The sequence below is a fragment of the Conger conger genome, chromosome 5, assembly GCF_963514075.1.
Source record: "Conger conger chromosome 5, fConCon1.1, whole genome shotgun sequence".
NCBI classification, from domain to species: domain Eukaryota; kingdom Metazoa; phylum Chordata; class Actinopteri; order Anguilliformes; family Congridae; genus Conger; species Conger conger.
The window spans coordinates 31,293,364-31,320,441 of NC_083764.1; the positions used below are offsets into that span (position 1 = coordinate 31,293,364).

The 27,078-nt window shown below is 39.9% G+C and overlaps 2 protein-coding genes across 5 annotated transcripts in view; both read right to left on the minus strand.

Moving 5' to 3' along the window:
* Nucleotides 1-16,254, minus strand: part of LOC133128378 (serine/threonine-protein kinase MRCK alpha-like) — a 159,555-nt gene extending 143,301 nt beyond the window's left edge. For both annotated transcript variants that reach the window (XM_061241830.1, XM_061241828.1), the window contains exon 1: nt 15,083-16,254. In XM_061241830.1, coding sequence (XP_061097814.1) covers nt 15,083-15,260 — 178 coding nt within the window. In that variant the 5' untranslated portion in view covers nt 15,261-16,254. The remainder of the gene's footprint in view (nt 1-15,082) is intronic.
* A 5,627-nt stretch (nt 16,255-21,881) lies between these two features.
* micu2 (mitochondrial calcium uptake 2) overlaps nt 21,882-27,078 on the minus strand; it is a 91,645-nt gene continuing 86,448 nt past the window's right edge. For 2 of the 3 annotated variants that reach the window (XM_061241832.1, XM_061241831.1), the window contains exons 10-12: nt 26,132-26,240; nt 25,864-26,021; nt 21,882-23,532 (exon numbers count right to left, since the gene is read on the minus strand). In XM_061241832.1, the coding sequence (XP_061097816.1) occupies nt 23,431-23,532; nt 25,864-26,021; nt 26,132-26,240 (369 nt within the window). In that variant the 3' untranslated portion in view covers nt 21,882-23,430. Of the gene's footprint in view, nt 23,533-24,391; nt 24,526-25,863; nt 26,022-26,131; nt 26,241-27,078 lie in introns of all 3 variants that reach the window. The other variant, XM_061241833.1, reaches the window with a different exon arrangement.

The following is a 27,078-nucleotide window of genomic DNA, read 5'->3' on the forward strand; positions in this document are numbered from 1 at the left end:
GGGCATTGCAAATGAGTGTATTTCAAAAGCTGACTGTCCAAGACAATGATTGTCCAAATGACCACTGAATCTTGAAAGGGACATCTCTGTGTAAAACCAATGGTAAGATTTGAGATGTATTCCATATTCAGTGGCAGATATTGAGAGAAGAATAATGTGGTATAACTACACAGGAATTAATCTAGTTTATTTTTCTATTCAGTGAACAGCTTTTTCATCACTTTATCAGAAAATGGCTATGACGGAATACACATTTTTAGTTAAATATTCCTTTGTATCCCTGTGTTCATGCTTCCACATATACTTTATTATCCAGTGGGTCACTGAAGTTGCATATGAGACTGGGCTAGGCACTGTTTGACTGGCCAAACTAGGGGAAACCTCTGAAGTATTAATGTGATGAGAAATAATTTCATTTATAGAAGAAAAAACACAATCTGGGGAAAAAAAGCGTAACGTTCATGCAGATAATTCAACAAATCAAATAAAACAAAACATGAAAGATTTTTTATATTATAACCAAAAAACAGCTTCTAATCCAACAGTCAGGACATCATTTTGAATATAGCAATAAGTCAGGTAAATTCTTCACAAATCGGCTAGCAAAAGAGAAGTCATTCATTGAAGTTAAAGGATTCAGATGGCAACATCATGTAGACACAAATATATTAGGCCGAACACCTTTTGGGCATTCTATAGAAACGTATATACTTCTGACAGAGACCCAAATATTTCAGACATTCATTAATTCCTAAAGAAATGTTAACCTTCGAAAGGTCACTGAAGAACAATCAGAAGCCCTTGACACCCCACTTTTAATAATGGAATTAGAAAAAGCTACTCAATCCATGTCCAACATAAATCCTCAGGGTCTGATGGTTACCCTGTGGAATTCTAGAAACTCTCACACCACTGTTCATGAGAATTGTAAAGGAAATAAAAATCAACAAACCCCATGTGAATACAGTGCTGATGTTACTTAAAACTAACAAATATCCAACTAGCTGCTCAAGTTTCCGCCCTCTCTTTCTCATTTATACAGATTTTAAAAGTTAAAGCCCACTATTTGAATCAGTTATTCATCTCTGAATCCACCCTGACAAAAAACGGTATCATTAAACGTAGACATTCTTCAAACAACACACACTGCCTCTTTAATCTAGTGAATTTATCGAAACACAAAAACGCAAAAACACATAATTCTTGATGCTGAAAAAGCATTTGACAGAGTAAACTGGACATATCCGTTTCATACCTTGGAAAAATGTGGTTCTGGAGAATCATTTAGTAATTGGATAAAAACACTATAAACTACACTGCAGTCAACTAATGGCACCACCTCATCAAGCTCTTCCCTACACCAAGGAACAAGACAAGGAACAAGTCAACGACTCAGACTCGAGTCGCACATACACAGACTCCAGACTCGACAATAAAGACTCGTGAACAATAAGAGGCTGCCAAATTGCATCGTAAAAATGACGAAGTGAATACTATCACAGACAATTATTATTTTTCAATTATGTATATGAAAGATATTAATTAGTTAAAACACACCCAACGTCATTTTACACGCCACACCGTGCGCCTTTTAGTTTCAACCATACCAACATTCTACGCTGAATTTCTAGCAGCATAGCTCACTAAGATTACAGTTCCGCATGTTGTGGCCCTTCAGTTTAAATTATTCAGGTTCTTCAAGCCAAACAAAATGTTTGCAACTAGTAAAATGTGCAGAATTAAAATAAAGGATACAGGAGCAACCACGTCAAATTTCAACAGACATTTGAAAACTCATACAAAAAGGTTAGTCAGTTTACCAGCACCGGAGCTGATCCCACCGCTGTTCACTGTTGCATTAACGTAACTTGGCTAAACTGTTGTGTTGGCCAAATGATGCGTTTCAGACTCAGTATAATATAAGAAGCGGATATTTTATTTTGTTGATTCCCAAGTTGTAGCGATGTTGGCATGCATTTCAAATGGTTGATCTCGAAAAGCTCTGCAAGCTAGAGAACCGCAAGCGTAAGGTACAGTAATGTTAAAACAAACTTCTTCAGGTTGGCGTTTTCAGTAAAAACGGCCATGTAATGGGATTTTGATCTGGAGCCTGATCAAGGGTTGCACCATTTGAAGAACCTTTCAGTATGGTCTTTAAGATCGATATCCAAGCAGGACAGGAAGTTATTTTTAATGTCTTGTTAGGTGATGTTATGTACTAGTAGCGTGGACATTTGGTATTCTAGTGTCATACAAATATGAACTGTATTTGAGAGAGCTTGCTTTTAATACACGTTAACATTAAAAGCTACCGCAGAACCCGAGTTTGGCATGTACTGTAGTTGCATGCGGTTTTGAAATTTATAATTTTACTATGCAATAGTGCGATGGCATTCCTTAGGATTACATAGTTCCCGATGTTTTGCATAAACAATATCTAGCCTCATTTTGATTTTTTTGAATGATTAAATGCTTAACAGTTACCTTACATTTTCAAATTAAAAAGTAAGAGTATATTAATAAACCAATACTGCAACGTGATTCAAATTTCGACACTTTGTAACTTAGTTTACAAATAAAGTTACAAATTATTATTATTCACAGTCACAGATGCTGATTAGGCCTAGTCCTAGACTAAATTCAATTGGCGATTATCCATACAAAGCTGCATTTAGTCCAGGATTAAGCTTAATCAGCCCCTATTATTGACCATCACGTAACCGGCCCCTATTATTGACCATCATCTTATATGACAGCCCATGGTAATGCTTACATTGTCACATGAGTCACACAGAGTTCTTAAAAAATAGAATGGTTATTTATTGATATATCAATTACGAAGTTTTGGCAAGCCTTTCCCCAGCCATCTAGAGAAAGGCTTTGCCAAAATGTTGGCTCAGGCGTGGTAGTTAATTGATATATCAATAAATAAATGAAATAACCACTATACTATCTTTTTGTGTGCCCCTAATAATACTGCTTCTTCAGTCACACACTTCATGTCAAATACTAAATATGTCTTCTATACTTCTGGTTTCTATATCTTCAATGAGCATAGGAATCGTGATTAATTTCTATAGCCATACTGTTTAGGGTGCACCATTCTGGGGACTTGAGACTTGACTCTAGCTCAGAGATTTGACTTGGACTTGTATTGGATGACTTGTGAACATCTCTGCCTCTAACTGCAGCCATCCGCCAAAATGCAATCAGAAAATTCAACCCATAAAACGAGTCTCTAATCCCTATTAAAAACGATTTAAGATGATTTACAGTCCCCTCAAAGTATTGGCACAGCAATGTCAAATGCTTCGTTTTCCGTTTACACTGAAGGACAATCGAGTTTTAGGACAAAAGATGTACACACGATGGCAGATCCGAATTTCAGCTTTTATTTCCTGGCATTTTTATCTAGATTTGTAAATCAGATCACCCAATTTTTAGGTGTACATCTGTCAAGAGAAACTTTGAATACATTTTTCCAGTACGTGGCGTCAGTCACAAAAAACATCATGATCATGATTTTTTTTGTGCCTTTCATAATGTAATGGCAGTCGCAAGCAACGGCAGTCATGTTTTGCAATGGCAGTCACACAATTTATTTTAAGTTATTAATAAGAATCAGAATTTAATTTGACCTCTATAAACAAAGACAAATGTTTTACCTTGATCAATAGATACGACCTCATCCAGATGATAGTTGAAATGGAAATTGTTTTCCAATAGTCACATGCCAAAAATCGCTACCATGTTCGTATTGCCTATATTGTATCATAAGTGGATATTTGTAAATTCTTCAAGCTAGCTATAGCTAATTTGCTTGTTGCTACCGATAACAAACTGGTATTGTTTTATAACTAGATATGTAGTCTTCACTTGGATAATAAGCAATAGTACACAGAGTTTCAGGAGTCCCCCTAGGCTCAGTCCTCGGACCCCTCCTCCTCCCCATTTACACAAGACCCCTTGGCCCGGTTATCTCTGCTCATGGCATCTCATATCATTGTTATGCCGATGACACCCAACTCTTTCTCTCCTTCCCCCCATCAGACACACAGGTCTCTACCCATATCTCCGCCTGCCTGAGAGACATCCAGAGCTGGATGGGCAACCACCATCTAAAGCTCAACCCAGGTAAGGTAATCTTCATCCCTGCTCAAACTTCTCCCTTCTCCGATTTTTCCATCTCACACCACAGTGACCTCATCCCCTAGTGCAAGAAACCTTGGAGTGGCGATGGACAACAGGCTGTCCTTCTCCGAGAACATCACTACAGTGACCTGGGCATGCAGGTTCTTCCTGTACAACATCCAGAGAATCCAACCCTCTCTCACCACCTACACTCCACTCAGCTCCTTGTCCAAGCATTGGTCCTGTCCCGCCTGGACTATTGCTATTCTCTGCTGGCTGGCCTTCCATCAGACCCCTACAACTGATGCAGAATGCTGCAGCCCATCTAGCATTCAATATTCAAACATTCACTTATCACCCCCCTGCTTAGCAACCTCCACTGGCTGCCTGTTATGGCTTGCATCAAATTTATAACTTTGGTGCTCGTGTACCAGCCAGTTAAGGGATCAGCCCCTGTATATTTTCAATCATTTTCAATCACTCAAGACCTATACACCAGCAAGACCCCTCCATTCTGCCACTTCGTGCCATCTGGCACCTCCCCCTCGCCACACCTGCACTTCTCGCTCACAACTGCTGTCTGTCCTGGTCCCAAGGTGGTGGAATGACCTCCCAGTGGATGTCAGAACGGCAGAGTCTCTCACCTCTTTCAAGCACAGACTGAAGACTCACCACCATGATTAGCCTTTATATGCCATAGACTATAATGGCACTGATGGAGTTATATTGATATTGTTGTGTTTTGTATTAGATATTGCATTGTTGTACTCAGGGTATTCTAGCTGTCAACTGTGGTATGATAGTTTGGAAGTTGATGTATTCTTCAAGGGTTCTGATTGTATCTGTATGGTCATACTAGGACTCGGAACCGTACTGTCCTCTCAGGTCCTCTTCACACTTCGTTGTACGTCGCTCTGGATAAGATTGCTTGTCTGGAGTGCAATTTGGGCAGTGACCCCAGAATGCCACTGGCTGTGGCAGTTGGAACCATTTTTCAACCAATGATCTTTAATTGCTGTACAGCTGTACAATGTTTTGATGTTTTGATTTGACGGCCCGACAAATGTACATTGTGAAACCCGAATTTAAGCATTATAAAACGCAGGCAGAGGGTGAGTCAGTGAGCCTTTTTTCAATGATAGGAAGGGATTTACAATGGTCTTGTAACAATGTTTTAACAGAAAAATCTTACCTATTGTACCTTTAAGATACATTTCCGTAAGATTTTTTGTCATGTTCATACTACTTGTTGGCTGCTATTCATAATTATGCGTTCTCCAACATATTTTGTCATTGTCATTTTGTCAGGGCAGCTTGCAGCATTGTGGTTAAGGTGCATGACTGGGACCCGCAAGGTCGGTGGTTCGAACCCCAGTGTAGCCACAATAAGATCCGCACAGCGGTTGGGCCCTTGAGCAAGGCCCTTAACCTTGCATTGCTGCAGGAGAGGATTGTCTCCTGCTTAGTCTAATCAACTGTACGTCACTCTGGATAAGAGCGTCTGCCAAATGCCATTAATGTAATGCAATTAAGCGGCACAGCTTCATCATCGCCATCATTTTGACATTCTCCCGGTTCTACTGCAGCCATCAAATGTCAACTAGTTTGTTAATGTACAGTCGGGTCATACACAATTTTATTTTTTTACCTCAAGAATAAGGCGCTCGTCATCCATTAGTGCTTGAAGTTTAGGCAGTGAGAAAATGTGTGCAAATGCTGTGCACGTTTACAACCTGTAGATCATGTAGCCAACATGAATAGCCACCCAGTTTATAATTTGTATCAAGTAAATAAGAAATCATGCAGAACTACATTTCTCATTAAACTCAATTCACTATATGGGAATAAATGCGTGCATCAAACATCAAGAAATTAACCTCTGCGATTCTCTTACTTTGATGCTGCCATCGAACTTGATGTGATGGCTGCAGTAAAGCAGCTGTCAATTAATTGCAATGGATTAGTTCCCTCAGCGTCCCAAGCTGCAAACAGCTGCAAATTATGCCCAAATGACACCTTCATTATTGCAGGACACTACAGTACACTCGCAGAGTCTACACATTGAGAGGCGGTACTTCAGCAAGCTAGATGACAAACTCGGTCAAAAAACAGAAAAGTGTCACTGTATTTTACGCAAAAGCACTCAAACAATGGGATGTGCATTTGCAATAAACAGATGTCTTCTTATTTTATGAAGCGTCCTTAACTGTCACACCCATAATGTTCAAAAAGATATTAACAATTTGAATTTCAAGCTCTGTGAAAGTTAGCTTTTTTAATGCAATCCTATTTCAAACACCCATTTTCCAGAAACATGAGGGATGTTACATTAGCAGTTGCAGTCAGCCTCTCATGTTTACAAGATTGTAGAATTATCTATTAAAACTTAACATTCTAAAATTAGATTCACTTTTCCTTATTTACCTTTAGTTCAGTGAGCTCCTTCAAAAAGCCATTGAATGTAGTTGACTGAAAATACTTATTTTTGTGACAATGCATCCAGCACTAAGAGCAATAGCATAACAATGTATTAATACAATGGGCAAATTAAGACTGTTCACTAAAATATACACCCTAATGGTAAAAGTGAAAGAAAGATTGGGAAATAAGTGTTAACATTACTGTGGAATGTGTATGCCCATATATGTATCAATACAAAATACTGATTTTTACAGGTAAACACAACACAATCCAACACAATCCAAGTAATTATTGCACAGCACAAACCTAAAGCTGACACACACCACATCAATCTATACATCAAATATAGAAAATTATTAGAGTGATCAAGGTGCCCCTTTAAACAATAATTCGCTGATATGGCATTCTGCCGTATAGCTGCCCCCCCCCCCCTTAACCAACAGACACACACAGATAGTAGGGGTGAGCAGATTTTTCGTTTCAGTTTCGAGTATGGATTTTCTGAATACAAATGTTGAATGAGTAATTGGATTCATTATTCGTAATTGGAGAATTGGCCTGCTTTATTTGTTTACATTGGTTTCAGTAGCTGTACGTCACTAAAAACTACTGCCTGCTGTTATTTTCCTCACTTCTCTGTTGCACATATCAAGAGACTTGTGTCGCTGGGATAGGTACTGGGATTGTGCTGAACATGTGGGCGATTGAAATTGGCTTGATTTGTTTGTTCAAGTTTTTTGTTAATGTAGCTAGTGATTTTGACTTCTGGTGAGATTACCTGTGATCTGAAGTGGTCTGAACATACTTTAATGCGTGAGGACATCTGAAAATCCTTAATCTCAAGCCATTCTTCGCCAACATTTAACTACTCAACAGCTCGGTTTCTGGTCCTTCGTGTTAGTTAATCCAACAGTTGGTCTAATATAACATTAAACTCTTATCATGGTGGACCCTGTTGGCTTAATGCTGTTGTTGCTACATGTATAGCAATTTAGCTACAGTATCTGCTGTAGCTAGCTAGCTAGTAAGCAATCTGAACCGGAGGTATGTCACAAAGCAGGATTAGGCTACTGCTCTGAATAAACCCGTAACGCCCTACACATGCAGAATTTTCCGGTCGGGGTTGTTAAAGAAATCAATCGTACTTATGAATACAGTGTTTTAATAATCAGGGCAATGAATACATTTTTAGCTCCTAAAGGCTGAATTTAAATAAGCCTATTTAGAATTTAAATAATTGTATTGTAACCTAAGTGGTCGGTAGCCTAGCCGGCTACTTTAGGCTAACTGTACTGTAGTGTGGGTGATGGATAGACATCATCCGAAAGAAGGGAATAGAGCAGTTGTGTTCCAACTTATTTTGAAGCGTACCGATAATCAATGCGAGCCGAGTGTATTGAATCAGGTGTATTGACTCCATTGCCATTGTCACAGATTGCCATGAGAGTTAGCGGTCCAGGGATCTAGACGGGAGTGTGGTTGCTGGTCACAAATGTGTTTGTGATTTACGGTATGAGTGATTGTTATCTGCATGATTTTATTTATGGAACAAACTGTGACGCAGGTGCTGTTTGAGAGAATAGTGCTGCAGGAAAATGTGGGTGTGTGTTTAAAGAGGCGAGTATGACGGCAACGCAGAAAGTGGTTCTGATACGAATGGGCATGCGGCTCAGCTAAAAGTGCTGCTTGTAAAATTGTTCATACACATACACACACATCATTTTATATTTAAAATTTTGGTTTGAAGTGCAAAACTGTAGTAGTTCAGGTGAAAGTCTTTGTTTCAATGTACTGCAAAACGCAATGTAATACGGGGGATTGTTTAAACGACTCGTCTGCTGGGTTACGTCATGCCCACTTCCGAGGACGAGTAACGAGTAACAGCTGATTTAATTGGTTTAACAGATACGGAAACACATATGAGTAATGCGCTACTCGGTCACCCCTAACAGAAAGTTCCTGGGGTATCCCTGCCACTCTCCAGGAAGAACCCATCCACTTCAATACCACTGGACTCCAGCAGTGCACGCCCTTCTCTAAGCTTGCTCACAAACAATGCAAAATTGACATTGCTTAAAAGACGCAATTGGCCAATTCATTCTGTTGTTTAAAAAATGTTAAAAATTGCCTAAACAGCTCCCATTACAGCAGCATGCAGCCCCAGAGCCCTGAAGCCCTGCTGCTAACTAGATATATCCTTGTTTCTCTCGCTCCGGCAGAAACAAGCCCTTTATAACCTCACCTCATATATGGCCCTCTGCCCACATGCAACACAATGCCTGCCCATTAGACCAAAAATCAAATTAGATTTACACTTTGGCACACGTTTTCCCCCACTTCCAATGCACATTTCTCCCATGGTCAACCAACAGTACACACTAGTCGCCCGCCTCCTTCCATAAATTAGATATGTAAATTTGTCAATGGTGATAAGAATAACCTGCTGGACCCCCACCAGTCCGGCTTCAGACCTGGCCACTCGACGGAGATTGCACTCCTCTCTGTCAACGAGTCCCTTCAGGCTGCACGAGCAACCTCTCTCTCCTCTGCCCTGATCTTTCTTGACCTCTCTGCGGCGTTCGACACGGTCAACCACTCCATCCTCTTAGCCTCCCTGGCATCTACAGGGATCTGTGGCACAGCCTTAGAGTGGATCCAATCTTATCTCTCTGGCCGGTCCTCCCAGGTGTCCTGGGCTGGAGGAGTGTCAACCCCTCGCCCCCTTGTTACAGGAGTCCCCCAGGGCTCAGTCCGCGGACCCCTCCTCTTCTCCATCTACACAAGAGCCCTTGGCCCCGTTATCTCTGCTCATGGCATCTCCTATCATTGTTATGCCGATGACACCCAACTCTTTCTCTCCTTCCCCCCATCAGACACACAGGTCTCTACCCGTATCTCCGCCTGCCTGAGAGACATCCAGAGCTGGATGGGCAACCACCATCTAAAGCTCAACCCAGATAAGACGGAGGTGATCTTCATCCCTGCTTTAACCTCTCCCTTCTCTGATTTCTCCATCTCACTAGGGGATACCACAGTGACCTCATCCCCTAGTGCAAGAAACCTTGGAGTGGTGATGGACAACAGGCTATCCTTCTCCAAGAACATCGCTATGGTGACCCGGGCGTGCAGGTTCTTCCTGTACAGCATCCGGAGAATCCGACCCTCTCTCACCACCTACTCCACTCAGCTCCTTGTTCAAGCAATGGTCCTGTCCCGCCTGGACTACTGCAATTCTCTGCTGGCTGGCCTTCCAGCATCTGCCATCAGACCCCTACAACTCATCCAGAATGCTGCAGCCCATCTGGTATTCAATGTTCCCAGACATTCACATGTCACCCCCCTGCTCAGCAACCTCCACTGGCTGCCTGTTATGGCTCGCATCAAATTTAAAACTTTGGTGTTCGCATACCAGGCAGTTAAAGGATCAGCCCCTGTGTATATTCAATCCCTTATCAAGACCTATACACCAACAAGACCCCTCCGCTCTGCCACTTCGTGCCGTCTGGCGCCTCCCCCTCGCCACACCTGCACTTCACGCTCACGACTGCTGTCTGTCCTGGTCCCACGGTGGTGGAATGACCTCCCGGTGAATGTCAGAACGGCAGAGTCTCTGACCTCCTTCAAGCGCAGACTGAAGACCCATCTCTTCAGGCTACACCTTTCCCTCCCCAACTCACAATCACTGTGATTAGCCTTAGACCGTAATGGCACTTATGTATAGATATCGTTACTTGTATAGGTATTGTTGTTTTTATTGACTGTTGTTGTATTCTAGCTGCCAACAGTGGTATGCTAGTTTGAAAGCTGATTGTACTCTTCAAGGGTTCTGAATTTCTGTATGTTTACACTAGGACTCGGAACTGTACTGTCCTCTCAGGTCTACTTTTGCACTTGTTCTTGTGATTGATTTGCACTTTGTTGTACGTCGCTTTGGATAAGAGCGTCTGCTAAATGCCACGTAATGTAATGTAATGTAATGTAGAAGTTTAAAACACAGTTTACAGTGGGGTGCAAAGATCTGGGAACCCCCGGTTTAATTGTCTGTTACAATTAATCTGTATGTGATCGAAAGCAAACCTGAACTCTAAATGGCACTGTGAAGGAGTGGCCCTTCACCAGTCACCAGTAAATTAATTGAATTGGTTGATTGATTAACTTGAAATGAAACACAGGTGCAACTGTTTGGCTCCACCATTTTAAGTGTACATCAGTTGGGAAAGGAAATGGAAAAGGCTAGCCACTATGCTCACTTGTGGTTTGTAAAAAGAAAATGCTTTTTCCCCAAACTTCTTATCTCAGTTGTTTTTAAAGCCTCTTTAGGCTACATGCACAGTTAAACATGAGACATTTCTGCAAATTTTAAAGCAAGTTTTACATTTTTTACAGTTTATTTATTTATTTATTTTTTTTTAAAGAAAAGGGCCCTGTGCAAAAGTTTGGGAACCCCTTTGGGTTATTCTTTGTCACTGAAAAATTTTAAATAAATGGAAGGGTTGAAGTCAAGGCAAGGGAAATGGTACAAGGCTGGCATTCATATAGCAAGGCACCAACCAGCTTCTTAGGAGCATTTGGGGGTTAGGCGTCTTGCTCAGGGACCCTTCAACACACCCAGAGCGGGATCAAACCGGCAACCAAGACACCTGCTCTTACCGCCTGAGCCAATGCTGCCCTGGTCTGGAAGACCAAGAAAGAGGTCAGACAGAATGGCCCCAGACCTGCTGAGAAATGCTCAGAAGAAACCACACACTGCAGAAGAGCTGCAAAAAAGTGGAGCTGCAAACACGGGTTTAGATGTTCACAAGACAGCAATACAACTTACTTTAAACAAAGACAGACATGGCAGAAAGAACAAACAACACAAGTATGCAAAAGAAAATACTGAGAAGCCTGAAGCCTTTTGGAACAACATGCTTTGTACTGACTATACCAAAATGTAGGTTTTTGGCTACCACCAAAAAAGGTACAGTACTGTGCAAAAGTTTTAGGCAGGTGTGAAAAAATGCTGTAAAATAAGAAATAAGAATGCTTTCAAAAAGAGAAATGTTAATAGTTTATTTTTATCACTTGACAAAAAAGTGAGTGAACAGAAGAAAAATCTAAATCAAATCAATATTTGGTGTGACCACTGTAGCAGAAGGCAGTTTGTTCGCCAAAGGGCTGGAGAGCAGTACAAGAATGAGTGTCTGCAGGCAACAGTGAAGCATGGTGGATGTTCCTTGCCAGTTTGGGGCTGCATTTCTGCAAATGGAGTTGAGAGGCATCTGAGTGGCCCCAAATGTATTCTACAGCAGGACAACGACCCCAAACTTACAGCCAATGTCATTAAGAACTATCTTCAGCATAAAGAAGAACAAGGAGTCCTGGAAGTGATGGTATGGCCCCCACAGAGCCCTGATCTCAACATCGGTCTGGGATTACATGAAGAGACAGAAGCAGTTGAGGCTGCCTAAATCCACAGAAGAACTGTGGCTAGTTCTCCAAGATGTTTGGAACAACCTACCTACCGAGTTCCTTCAAAAACTGTGTGCAAGTATACCTAGAAGAATGTATGCTGTTTTGAAGGCAAAGGGTGATCGCACCAAATATTGATTTGATTTAGATTTTTCTTCTGTTCATTCACTTCTTCTGTTCATGCATTTTGTTCATTGATAAAAAATAAACTATTAACAAACTATTAATAAACTATTATTCTATTTTTGAAAGCATTCCTCTTTCTTATTTTGCAGCATTTTTTCACACCTGCCTAAAACTTTTGCACAGTACTGCATGTTCGGAGAAAAAAGGGTAAAGCCTTTGTAGAGAAGAAGACTATGCCAACTGTGAAGCATGGAGGTGGATCCACCGTGTTTGTGGTTGTGTGGCAGCTGGGGGCACCTAAAATATTGTGCAAGTGGAAGGAACAATCGATACCACCAAATATTGAGAAATCCTAGAGATCTAGAGGCAAATGTACAATGATCAGTCCAGACATTGAAGTTGAAGAGAGGCTGAGTATTCCAGCAAGATACTGATCCAATGTATAACTCGAAATCAACCATGAAGTACCTCCAGGAAAGAAGGATGAAGGTTTTGGAATGGCCACCACAGTCCACTGACTTGAATATTACAGAAAATCTGTGGTGAGATCTAAAAAATGCTGTACATGCAAAGAGGCCGAATTCTGCCAGGAAGTAAGGGGAATTGTGATAGCTGCCCGAGGAAAAGTTACAAACAGGTGAAGTTGCCCGATGAAGAGTTTCAAAGTACTAACTGACAGGGTTCCCAAACTTTGGCACAGGGCCCTTTGCCATTTCTCTCGCATTGTAAGCAGAGATGGCAGATAAAATCAGCCCAAAATATCAGGCTCCTTCCAGCCACAGACAAGCCGAACAAGCAGACCCAAACTTCCCCATCTTCCTCACCACCGCTTCCTCCTCCGCTTGATAATGCGCAAACCTCTAACCACAGAGTGACTGGGTAGAATCCGGAGTGGTATACGGACAAAAAGTACTCTGGCTGGCTTTACAAAATGGAACATGATCAGTAGTACATTATTTATTTTCACACAATACAAACGTAAATGAGAATTAATAGGCTACATTATAAAAGACCCATTCAAATAACGCACTTTTATGAATACTGTACACGTGTATTATACATATTATATATATATATATATATACACATGTACAGTATTCATATATATATTTCCTGTAAAAAACTATTACATTGTGAATTGCTGCTATTTTAATTAATTTTTGTAAGATACCATATAGGCTATTTTAAATGTTAAGTCACTGTGTTATGCCTAGGGATGTTTTGCAGAATATGCAGAAGCAGAGGTTTAAACATGGCCCATCAAATATATGGCCCATCTCAAAGGCCATTCGTAGAGGTCCCCTGTACAACTGACAGGCGTGATGCATTGGACATGCACAAGTTCAAGCAATCATGCAGTTGATCTGTCTAAAAACAGTTATGCATGTACAGCCGTCAAGTCAATTTAGTATTTTTATTCATTTTTTATTTTGTGTGCATGCTTATGTTCTGTACTGCACAGAGTATTAAAATAAATAGTAAAAATTGTAAAATGTGTTTGCCTCCTTCAAAAAAACTTAAATTGGGGGTGGAACCCAAAATGGGGAAGTGGAAATTGGGGTTTGTGGACACTTCTACTTATATATAGATTCTACTATAATATAGATTCTGTTATATTATATATATATTATAGTAGATAATTTGGTTAAGAACAGCCACAAGGAAAATTCAGTGAAATAGATAATCAATTCAAAAATTATACAATACCAAAGTAGGGTCCGGCCAGAAAAGACCACAAAGCGTTGCATATTCAACCAAGTACTTGGTAAGGTGGAAAGTTTCCGATCTAAATGAAAGTTTGAGTACTTCAAAAGGCATAAAAGGCCTAAGCCTGTACAAACAAGTGAGTTGTTATTGCCATGTCTTCGCATGTTTTGATCATTTCAAAGAGAACCTTAATTCACAATAAAACATACATTGATAGCTTCCTACATCAGCACCACTTGGTGTATGTTATTCCATTCCATTCCATATTATTCCATTGGTTAAGAAACGGCCACAAGCAAAATAAAGTCAAATCTTTTATTTTAAAAAATGTACAACACCAAAGATGGATCAGGCCAGAAAATGACAAAAAAGTGTGAGATATTCAAAGTAGATAAGGTAGAAAGTTTCAAACCCCACCCCATTGGCTGTGGCAATTAACTAATTTTCAACCAATGAGCTTGAATTATTGTACAGCTATACAATGTTTTGGTACAGAGTGTCAGTCCATCAACTAGGTCCAAATGTGCTCCAATGAGGCTAATATTTTACATGTTCTCTATTGAATATATAAGGGACATTTACAAAGTTTGAGCAAAATTGCAGTGGTCACTCCCAATACCTCGGTTTGATTTTTCACGGAATGACCCTTCAGCTTGTCTTCATTCGTGTCTTTCGGCCTCCGTACATTTGTACGACATAAGTCAGCATGCTGGCACACTTGGACATCATCTACCTTCCCACAAGTCTACCAGGACAAGGAAACTAACCCTACCGCAACAAGGGTTAGTATTGGCAACAAACCAACGCATATAAACAATTTTCTTATGCTTAAACACGACCTCTCAGTTGTAAATACTAACATTGCTATACTAGATAAAAATGTTGAATTATTACGCATTGCACAAATTTGCATTTAATTGCAAGGTCAGAAATTATTATTGCTGCTCATGTTTCTTGTGTTAAATGGCAACAAAAAGTTACCAACAAAAAAGACGCAAACAGCACCAGCGCAAATAACGTTACATGTAGTGCGAGTACCTGCTATTTGGAAATGTAGCAAGTTAACGTCCACTACCCCAAAAGAAGACGTCCCTAGTTGAATGCTTTTAGCATGTGATTTTCGAAATAAAGCTGATGAATGATGAGTAGCTATAGGGGCAGGCAACTGCCATCGGGAGGAACATTGCAGTAATGTGTTGGCCAGTTTATGTACAGGAAAACGTATCGTGAAAGAACAATGACTTACCCCATTCCAGAAATTCCAACACATTTTTCTCTCTTCTGAGCGGCGAGCTGTTGCACTCGTCATAGAGGCATATTAGGACATCCAATAACGTTTCCACACTGAAACACTGGCCGTTCGCTTGAGCTGGCCCGTCCAAAATCAGTTTTTCCAGTTTCTTCAAACGAACCTCTCCAGACATGGTGTAAAATGTACAAATGTGTGCTTTCCAAACGAGAATTTGAAGATGGTGATAAATGTAAATTATTACACAGAAGCAGGAAAGAGGCCTACTTCTAATGTTTCACCTTTTTAAAACTTCGAATGTCACCGGTGAGCTAGTAGTTAATTAGATTCAGCACGATGATCTTCAAATCAATGTAATGGACACAGGACGAAGGGGAGGCATGCAGTATTTCCTCATTTTACTCAACGTAGACTATTGTTTTCTGCTGAGGACTATCAATTACGGAGATCCACAAATGCAGACCCTGCCCTGGCCAGCTGTTTTGACGTAGCGTAACCAGCTACCTAGCTTATTAGATAGCTTAGCAGCCAGCTAGCGCACTGGCAACACAATGCTGTCGTATATAAAGTTAGCCTCTTCCAGAAAACCACGAGAAATTCGTCCCAGTGAGAAATAACCGTGAAAACGAATTATTAGTAATGAATCGTCAGCAATACAGACACAAAAAAACTGCATCGACGGTAAATCTGCAATGCCACAAAGCTCCCATGTCCCGCCTCTGTTTTCGGTCTACGTTTGCGAGGAAAAAAAAGGCTTTGCTAGTTTTTCTAAATTCCATTCTCATATTTTTTGTCAATTCCTTTGATCTCAGGTGAAAAAAGCATTGTTCATAAAGGCTTCCTTCATCATTGTAGCTGTCGCCTATTCCCCAATGCCCGTGTTGGATTGTGCATTGGTTCGGCAAAATAATTTGGCGATGTTGCTCATTTCGCTTATGAGTTACATTTCCAGCAGGTCCAATCTTCAGCCTCAACTACTACTGCTTCCTACTGCAGGCAAAAACTGAGACCAACATGGCGACTGTCACGGCAACTTCTGCCTACTGCAGGGAATGCAGGGAAACTGGAGGAATGGCAAAACGTAATGAATGGGAACTGCGGACGTTAAGAGGGAACGATGCGGTCAAGAATTCCCCGCTCAATGACATTCAGGATGTAGCCTAGGCCTATTTAGCCTGATAATAGGATAACTTTTGAGGTGGTAGCCTGTATCATAAGGTCCAGTCGAATTAGGTAGATTCCAGACCGTTTTTCATTATTCTGCAAAATGTTATATTTCATTTTGTATTTCTCAAGTTGTAATATTTACAACCATGGGCAAACATAAATAAAGAATGTTAATGTAAACACCCTGACACGAAAGTAGTAAAACAAGTTGCCAATGCCAACGATAAAAATGGAAAGTGACGTGGGCTCCATTTAAACTTTCAAGCTTGTCTTTTGGATATCTAGTCTATAGCAGCCTGGACTGTAGGCAAACTAATAAATTTACCAGAATGATAAACCGATGCAAATTATAACCGACAGAAACAAATCACTTTACCCTGAGTGTACTTCCCATTTTTCAGCGGGAGTGAGTGTTCTTAATGCTGACAAGACACAGAGGGAGAAAAGTATTTTTACAGATAGCTTTCAGACAGAGAAAGCAAGCACGGTATCACATAGGCTACTTGTCGGTAGTAAGACCGTACGCTGTCTGCTACCCTGACATAGCCTATGTAATATTTTAAGCCATAAGCCTGTTGTAAGCCATTGATGTAGAATTACAATAGCCTACACTAAATTATTTTAACGGGCTTATAATAGGATAACTCAATTTAGAGGTTTAAAATAGCCTATTTTAAATAACGACCTTCAATGCAATTAACATTATTTACAAATGCATTGTTCCATTGGCTACAAGCATCTGCTTACAAATATGCATTATTGGGAAAATGAAGGGCCGTTTACACAGCTAACGGTAGACGGCAGGACAAAACCGGATGTCACTGTTTCAATGCGACACTCATGCTCACAGACCTAATCAGGCGCGCAACGCATTCCATTCATTTTCGATGGAGTGCCTTGCAGTGTGTGAAGTTTGCACTCCGGTGAGTTTAATGGTTCTGTATTTGCAGCTTGCATGGCTCACAAAAACTAAACTGTTGCAGATGAAATATGAATCAAGAATAAGCAACCGTAATTCCTCAAATTGTGGCCGGGGTCTTTTATTTACTTAGGCTGGACAAAGCACAGGCCTTTATTTGGGGCAGGCTTGTATTCGAGGCAGGCCTTTATTTCTCATTAGGCTTCTGTTGTAGAATTTTATTCTTAGAAATAAAGTAAAAGGCTACACTTGAAGTGGGCCAACACTGTTCAACACTTCCTGTAACCGTTCAGAAATCAATTAGTGTAGGCTAATCAGGAACACCGTTTGGTAAGTCATAGTTTATTGCAAATATTCTCAGACACAATAAATCACATGCAAGTCCAGAATCCATAAAATAACAACTTGTCAGACACGCCTTCATGAACAATAACAAATTAGCGTAGATAACAGCACGTTAAGGATCTTTTTTTCCTAAAGTGCGTTTTATTGTGAGACATGCGTTTTGTTTGGAGCAGCATACCGGTAGGCTATCAAAAGATTTTCGCTTTGGTTTGGGATTTAATTTACTTTTGGACTGTTTGATTCAGGGTGGCACGGATGGTGCAGTGGATAGCACTGCTGCCTCACAGCAAGGAGGTCCTGGGTTCGAATCCCCGTCGGCCGGGGCCTCTCTGTGCGGAGTTTGCATGTTCTCCCCATGTCTGCGTGGGTTTCCTCTGGGTACTCTGGTTTCCTCCCACAGACCAAAGACATGCAGGTTGGCTGATTGGAGAGTCTAAATTGCCCATAGGTATGAGTGTGTGAGTGTGTGAGTGAATGGTGTGTGTGCCCTGCGATGGACTGGCGACCTGTCCAGGGTGTATCCCTGCAACCCTGTTCAGGATAAGCGGGTTAAGCTAATGGATGGATGGATGGATGGACTGTTTGATTCAATTGCTAAATGTTGGGACTGATGGGCACTGAAATCTGGGGGGTATTTGATGGTTCACTGTTAAGTTTTATGTAGTTGAAAGAGTGTCGGGATTTTCACCCGCCTGTTTATTGCGAGCCAAGGCAGCCGCTTTCATTCATTCATTGAATGTGCAGTGTGCTGTAAATACATGGAAACCTTATTGCGTAGCCAAGTAGCCTAAATTGAGTTAGTTTTTTATTTTGCCTGATTTACTTTTTATTAAATTCGTAGGCTGGAATGCCTCGCGGCAACAATTGTGTTTAAATGTATACTGCTTCAGCCTTTGGCAAGCTACTCAGAAGGGGGCGGCAAGCGACTGGTAGCTTGAGAGCAACGTGTTGGAGACCCATGGTGTAGGACAACGACTTTTCATTGGCAACAGTATTAAACCAATCAACAATATAAAATATTAAGAAGAGCTCTTTTATGGAGTTAAATCGAAACAATGTCTTCTAGTGCTCATGGACTGATAGCCCTACTGGTAGGCAATATTACCCCGGCTTGTATTTGGGGGCCGGCCTTTATTTGTCGAATCGACCACGCCCCCGGCTATTATCCGAGGCCCGGCTTCAAATAGAATCCCGGACACAATTTGAGGATTTACTGTATATTGCTTATTTCAAATGTTTTCAGAAACATGTTGTCACGTTTCAGGTCTGTCTTGCCATGTTTTATGTTTATTCAGTTTGTCTTAGTCACGTATTGTCTTATCATGTATTATGTTAGTCTAGGTTCGTCATGTTGTTTAGTTTGTTTCTTGTTACGATTTATTTTCTTGTCATGTCTAGTTATGTTTAGTTAGGATTATTTTACCTTGTTATGTTGAGTGGTTATCGTCTTAGTTTGTTTAGTGTTATGTTTTGATTTATGTTTATTGTTACGTAGACTAGTCATTGGTTAAACATACACTTTTACATGTCTTTCCGCAAACCTGGCGTTCCGCCTTTCTCTCTCTCTTTCTGTCATTCACACCCTAATTGTTTCTATTTTGTCTAATTACTAAAACTACTAACGCTAGATCAGGATTGGGTAGAACTAACAAACTAATCATGTGTTCATGTTACCTTACGTTACTCGTGCATGTCATTTACTAATTTACTAATGCTAGGGCAGGATAGGTTTATTACTAACGATTACTAATTACCTTGTTAAACTTGTCATCCATCGCACCTGTTTTCCATTTCCTTGCTGTGCTCTAACTAATTGTCTACACCTGTCTACACCTGCATTTATAGCCCAGTCGCGCTACTGTTCGTTGCGAAATTGTCTGCCTCTTGTACGTCAAAGCAACTCTTGAGCATTACCGTCATAGATTACACGTTAAGATCCAAGCCTGTTTACCGACCACTGTTTATTGATTTCTGTTTCGTTGACCATCGTTTGTTTTTGACCACGTCCTCGCCTACCGTTTTTGTACCTTTGCCTCGCTGATTGTTTTATGGTTTCGACTTCCGCATCGCCCTCGACTACGACCCTGCCTGCCGTCCGCCTGTACTTCTGCCCCGCTGACAGCTCTCCTACTACCGGACATCCCTGCACGTGTACCGACTACGAGTTTGCCTCTTCCCTCGGCACCGTGCTTTTTGTTTATTGTTTGTTTGGCTGGATCTACGTGTATGGACTTTGCTTGTTTTGACTACGCTCCTGGGATTCGTCCCGAATAAAGCCCTGACGGGACTTTATCTAACTATTGTTTCTGAGTCGTGCATTTTGGGTCCAACCCCCACGCACCCGTCTCACATGTTTTAGTGAACTGTTTAAGAGGAATAAGAAAAGGTTTATAAATGGTACACCATATTGTTCTGTTTTTCCAAAACAAACTAACACAGTGCAATCCAATCAGGTGCCAGTTATGTTGTGGTAGAATCCGTCCTCTTCGTATTGATCATTGACTGCTGGGAACAGAAAGTGTGCTCCGACGCCGACTTTTCAGTCCTCCCAAGTAAATTGTCGCCTACATGCAGGTTTTGGACCTGAATTAACTTTCCACGCTTCATTTATGCGCTAACTCGTCAGGTGCAGAAATGTCCATCGGGCAAGTGCAGTGGTCGCATTTTTTACATCCATTGCCATGTTTTCAGTGCACACCATACATAAAACTGGTGTTTTCTCTCTCTTCCTAGTAGCATCTGGAATGAGGCCTGGATATCCCTGGTGTACACTTTACCATTCTAGTTTAAAAAATATATATATTTATTGCTCCTACTTATGCTTCAGCATTCGCGAACATGGAAGTAACATAAAGACCTTTTGGTTCTGATAATAGTAGAACTTCCTTTGGCTGGTCAATCAGGAGCAGCTGCCTATCAAAGCAGGACCTAAATCAGAGACCCTCTCTTTCAGAATCGTTAGCTGGTGCCAAATTTCAATAATGGTGGCACCAGATAGGAAAAGGCAGAGTGAGAGGCCGCACTGACGAGTCATGACATGCACTGTAGGATACAAAGCATTAGCAAATTTTAACTAGTCTGTGTTAGTCTTAGCAAAGAAAAGGAATATTAATCTGTTCCAAAAAATGGCAGTGTCAACATTTTTCTCTTCAAACGCTCTTCAAACTATATAAACTGAATAAATCTTTCAAGATTTAACTTCATTTTAAATTACTGAACTAATATTTAGTTACATAACCATTGTTTTTGATAATGCAACGCAGATGCGCAGCAGTTGAGTCAATCAACTTCTGGCACCTAGAAACAGGTATTTCAGCCCAGGATGAACAAACTACTTTCCACAGTTCCTGTGAATTATTGGGTTTTGCTTCAGAAACTGCATTTTTAATGTCACCCCACAAGTTTTCAATGGGGTTGAGGTCAGAGGATTGAGCTGGCTACTCCACTATCTCAATCCTTTTTGTCTGGAACCAAGATGTTGCTTGCTTACTTGTGTTTACGGTTGTTGTCTTGTTGAAACACCCATTTCAGGGGTATTTCCTCTTCGGCATACGGGAACATAATCTCTTCAAGTATTTTGATGTATTCGAACTGATCCATGATCCCTGGTACACGCAACCCAACACCGTAGTATGAAAAACATCCCCATACCATGATTTTTGCACCACCATGCTTCACTGTCTTCACAGTGTACTGTGGCTTGAATTCAGGTGACCATCCTATAATTTGCTACACTTCTTTATATGTTTTCCCCTCTCCAATCGACTTTTTAATCAAATGACGTTGTTCCTCCGAACAATGTTTGGAACGGCCCATTTTACTTCGAAATTCAACCAATTTTCAACCAATGAGCTATTGTACAGTTAGGCAATGTTTTGGTAGTGTCGGGCCGTCAACTGCATATTTTGAAACCTGACTTTAAGGACTATAAACACAGGCAGAGGGTGAGTCAACATGTCAGTGAGTCTTTTTCAATGATAGGAAGGTATTTACAATGGTCATTTAACAACAGTTAGTAGAACGTCTCTGGAAACAGTCTCTCCTTTTAACTTTTTTTCTACTAATTGTGTGTTTATACCGCTTTTGTGTTTTTTATACCTGCATATGTGGTACCCAGTATAAGGAAATATAGGTATTTCCTCATCAAATTTTGTTTAACAGTATAAAGTACAGGGTCTACCAGAGGCAGCCTTCCTCCTCCGAAACACCAGTTACTCATCTACATCCAAAGAACACTTGTACTCCACTTGTTATTCAAGAATTGTTCCATCTCATATATATGTGTATCTGCCATCATCAGCATTGGTATGTGAGAAGTTCTGGTAAGAAATAGCAGATTGTTGAACTCAGTTATGACACTATTCATTGATGGGAGCCGGTGCATGTTTCCTTTATTTGTATATTGTAAAAATTTGAACATTTCCAAAAGATCAGCCACAGAATTGAAAGATTGCCAACATAAATGTTTCAGTTGATTTGACTGAAGAGACACTTCCAATGACATAGAATTTCAAGAAATAAAAAGCAATTAAAAAAGAAAAAAGGTTCATTTTCACAAGAAAACAAGGAGAAAACTAGGCAAAGAAAATTGCCTCAGACTTTATTATAAGGTACATAGATTGGCAATAAATAATGGAGTTATTACAATGAATGAATTGACATACAAATGCATTCTTTTAACATTTCAATGCATCTGTTAACTAATGTATTAGTATTACTAATGCATGAATATTGATTGTATACATTAGCAAACCATTGGTTAAACTTATCAGTTAACCATTAACAAATACATTAGCTGTTTTTTTAATTCCAGTATGAATTGGCATTAAAACATATTTGTGAACATCAATTAATGATAAATACAAAAACAGATTAATTTCTTAGTAGTTTGCCAGTTACATTAGTTAATGCCAGTTCATGTTACCTTATTGTAAAGTGTTACCGAAAATTGTTTCTACAGAAAGCATAAGTCCTATTTTGAGGGATTCATGAAATGTAATTTGTCACAAGCAATGTTTATGTACAGTACCAGTCAAAAGTTTTTTGTTTTTTTTGCCGTTTTATTTCCTCTGTTTGTCATTCAAATCCACATGTGGTCAAAGTGCAGATTCTCACCTTTTATTAAAGAGTATCTTTGTACATTTTGGTTTCACCATGTACTAATTACAGCACTTTTCATATATTGCCCCCATTTCAATGTTTGATACTACAGGGGTTGTTTCTCCCGAATAATTTTTCCATGGAGCTCATCAGGAAAATTATCAGGAGAAACAACCCTTGCAGTATCTAATGCATATCTGGCAACAGCACAATAGTTTAAGGCTCATTTGATACCTTGAACCCTTGATGACTTAAAACCATTTAGCCAACAAATGTGCTCCATACTGTATCAGCATAATTTACAGCTGAATCTCATTCCACCCCCCAATCCAGATCCATTCAAATGCAAAGAGGTTTTCGTATTGGTTGTAAGACGACCTGAAAGTAAGATATCCAGACTCTGGTGATGTTGATATGTCACAGACTTTAGGAAGTCATAGCATGCAAAGGATGTGCGACAATAGACAAAACATTTAACCATTTTTTTTCCCATTATGTTATTTTATCTCAACCATTGAAATGGGGGGGGGGGACACTACATATAACAAGCACTGCAATTACAACAAAAACCAAAATATATTAAAATATGCTTAAATAAAAGCTGAGAATCTGCACTTTGACCACATGTGAGTTGTTTGAACGTTTTATTTACTCTGTTTTTCATCAATCAGAAAAAGCAGAAAATGGAAAGGTGTGTCCAACCATTTGACTGATACAGTATATGTTAACAATAATTTACATGCAAGATGTATACATTATGAAGGGTAACAATAGTGATATGAACACAGCAGACCACAGCTTCCGTAAATATAACTTAAAAGGGACTTCCTGTCTGTCTGAAGACCTCTTGTGCACCTTTTAGGGTCTCTCTCTTTACACACCGCCAGTAGCCAGTGATACCATGCTGATGTTGCACCTGCAGAAAAACATTACTCAGTACTACACTAGTCATTTTAACAGTATTGTAGCTGTCATTTCTTTTGACATGCAAATTTTATACACACCACGTAGACATGCACCATACAATTTTCACATCCTCGATGAAGATGAGCAAGGAAGCAAACAATACAGGTTCTATTTTAAAATAGAAAAGTTCTTTAATACAACTTTTTACAATATTTCCAGGAAATATCTCTCAAGAAATGGTTAAATGACGATAAAATGACTATGTTGCAGTGGCCATCTCAGTCTCTTCATTTTCATTTTACATGTATTGGAACTGTTCACAATCTATCTCAGTGGTAACCAAGACACCCCTGCCTATCCCCCACCCGACATATATTAACTAATATGTGAAGCTCATCATTGTCGGTTACCCCTGGTTACCCCTGAATTCTTTTTTTAAATGTTTTTTGTTTGATATTTCTCCGCGTTTGGAATTTAAATGTATTGAGGATTTGGTTGTTTGGACCCTTGCCTTAAAAGATTACCAATTTTAGCTTGATTCATGCAATAATGTAGAGGAATGATAGTTCCGAACAGTTCAACTTGCATGACAAATAAATAAGAAATTACTCCTTCTGTTTTCATTATATAACCAGAGATGTGCATTTTCTGAAGAAAATGCGGTGTGATTGTGGAAAATCAGAGGACTATTGCTTCTACTGCTAATACTATGGTCTTTAAATACACTGCTCAAAACAAATTAAGGGAACACTTAATCATCACAGTGTAACACCAAGTCACACAGGGTCGCACAGACCTCCATGTCATAGCCAATGATACCCTGACTGCTGTTAGGTACCGGGATGAAACCCTCAGACCGATTGTCAGACCTTATGCTGGTGCAGTGGGCCCTGGGTTCCTCCTGGCGCAGAACAATGCCCGGCCTCATGTGGCCAGAGTGTGTAGGCAGTTCCTGGATGAGGAAGGCATTGATGCCATTGACTGGCCCTCACGTTCCCCTGACCTAAATCCAATTGAGCACATATGGGACGTTATGTATCGGTGCATCTGACGCCGCCAAGTACCGCCACAGACTGTCCAGGGGCTCACTGATGCCCTGATCCAGGTCTGGGAGGAGATCCCCCAGAACACCAGTTGTTGTCGGGAGTGTGTACAGGCACACTGGGGCAATACACACTAAAGAGCCACATTATGAGCTGCCGTGATAAAATTTGGATTGATAAAAAGTTGGATCAGCCTGTGATTTCAATTTTTTACTTTGATTTTCAGTGTGATTTTGAATCCTGTCCTCGATGGGTTGATGATTTTGGTTTCCTTTGACTGTGTTTATGTCATTTTGTTCTCAACAAATTATAGAATGTACATCAGTAAAGATTTTCAACTTGAACAAATCTGATGTGTCACTTAGGTGTTCCCTTCATTTTTTTGAGCAGTGTATTTGCATTCACAAGCTGGTGTACAGATGTACATAATAAAGTGAGTATATATGAACTCTGCTAGAGGGCAGAGGCTACTGTGACATCACAGGCTAAACTTGCTTAAGTGTTGCTAAGTATCTGTGGTTTGACTGGCCAAGACATTCACCAGACTTTAACCAAATTGAGCATGCATTTCACCACCTAAAGAAGATATTAAAGGGAAGGGAAAAGCCCACCAAAACAACAACTGAAAGAGGCTGCATAAAAGCCTGAAAAAGCATCGAAAAAAGAAGAATGCAACAGTTTGGTGATGTCAATGGGTTGCAGGTTATTAAGTGTTATTTAGTTTCATTTACTTAAATACTCTCTGTTCCAATACTTTTGTTCACCTAAAAATTGGGTGGTCTGATACGAAAAGTAGTTTAATCTAGGCGTAAATACGAGGAAATAAAAGCTGCAATTCTGAAAGATAACTAACCACCTGTATTTTATACATAGGACTCCACACACCATTGGCACAGCATATAACATGAAGAAGACACTGTGTCGAAACTAGTTTTATTTGTAATAAATTACTTGGCGGATAATAGTGTGTGACGATCTTCTTCTTTACAGTTTTGGGTGTGCGTCTTCCCTCTCTATCCATTATCATGGGTGTGAAACATTTTGGAGGTCACTGTACACAGGAGAATGTCAGAGATATAAACCCCTCTGGAATGAGGATGTTTGGAATGGGGGCCGTTTTAAATTGATCTAACATGCACGTTTTTTTAAGCAATAGAATGCGTCACTCATTGACACAGTGTATAATTGTTTTTGCCACTTCTATTCAGTTTATTGGTCAGTCTTTCACTCTGAGGTTTAGAAATATACAACACTACATAAACAGAAAGGTAGGCATTGACTTTGGGATATATTTTTACCTTCAGCCCACGGAGAATTCTGTCATTCATCACTCCAATGAACTCTTTGTGACTGAGGCGATTATCACCATCAAGGTCAAATATCTTGAAAACTGTATCTAGCACATTTTCAGAAAGCTCATTGCCCGTTGCAATTTTTACTGCTCGTTTGAATTCCGCTGTAAGCAAAAGATAAACAAAGAGACGTTACATTCAAAGTTCCAAAAAAAAGGTAGTAAATAGTCTATTAATTATCTGTCCAGCAAGATGATATTCAGAGTCAAATTACCCATTCCAATTGGACGGTTGGCTTCACTGATCATTTTCACACTAAATGCAAAGTCCTCCAGGTTGTTTGTGAAGAGGCAAAACGATTTGAACTCCTGAAAAGAAATGCTCTGCAAGGAAGAAAAATTATATATCATGAGTATCATTCAATGGAAAACTCATGAAAACATGCACTGTAGCCAAATAGAGAGGAGTTTTGTAGTAGGCTGCTGAAAATGTGCCTAAGATGTTTACCTAAGTCAGGTGGAACATAACACCACAGCCCTCAGATCAGTTGGATATTCTCTGTGGCATGCTGTGAATTCTTTGGTCCTTGGGATTCATTGTGCATTTTCAAGATTTGGATAACATTCTAAAAACAGGATTAATTCGAATGTCACCATTTCAACGCTAGTTTTTAACCCTATTCTTAGTTCGTAACATTCGTTTTTAATTACAGTGACCAGACCTTGACAAATTAAGTTATGAAATACCCTGGCGATTTCACCTGTTTCTCCATAATTGAACAAAACGATTCTAAAGAGAACTAAAATACTTATTCAGAAAAATAAAAATTCAGACACTAAAAACAAATATGTGTCAAATGATACAATTCAGACTATTTTAACGGACTCCTGCAGGAGCAGGTCTTTTTCCTCAAAGGTAAATATTTCTGTTTGACATCTTGCTAAATCCACCATCATATGAGCAGTCCACCAATTGGCAAAAAATATACATACAGAAGAAAAATTATTCTGTAATTATACCACATGATTGTAATACCAATATCGGCAACTAAATAAGGAATAAATATACATACAATCTTACCATTGGTTTTACACTCAGGCATGTCTCCTTCAAGATTCAGTGGTAATTTATTGTATTGAACAATCCGAGAGAGACAGAGACACTATTTTGTTGTTTTATTTTGACAGAGTAATGTTCTTAAACAAATGTTCATAATTAAAA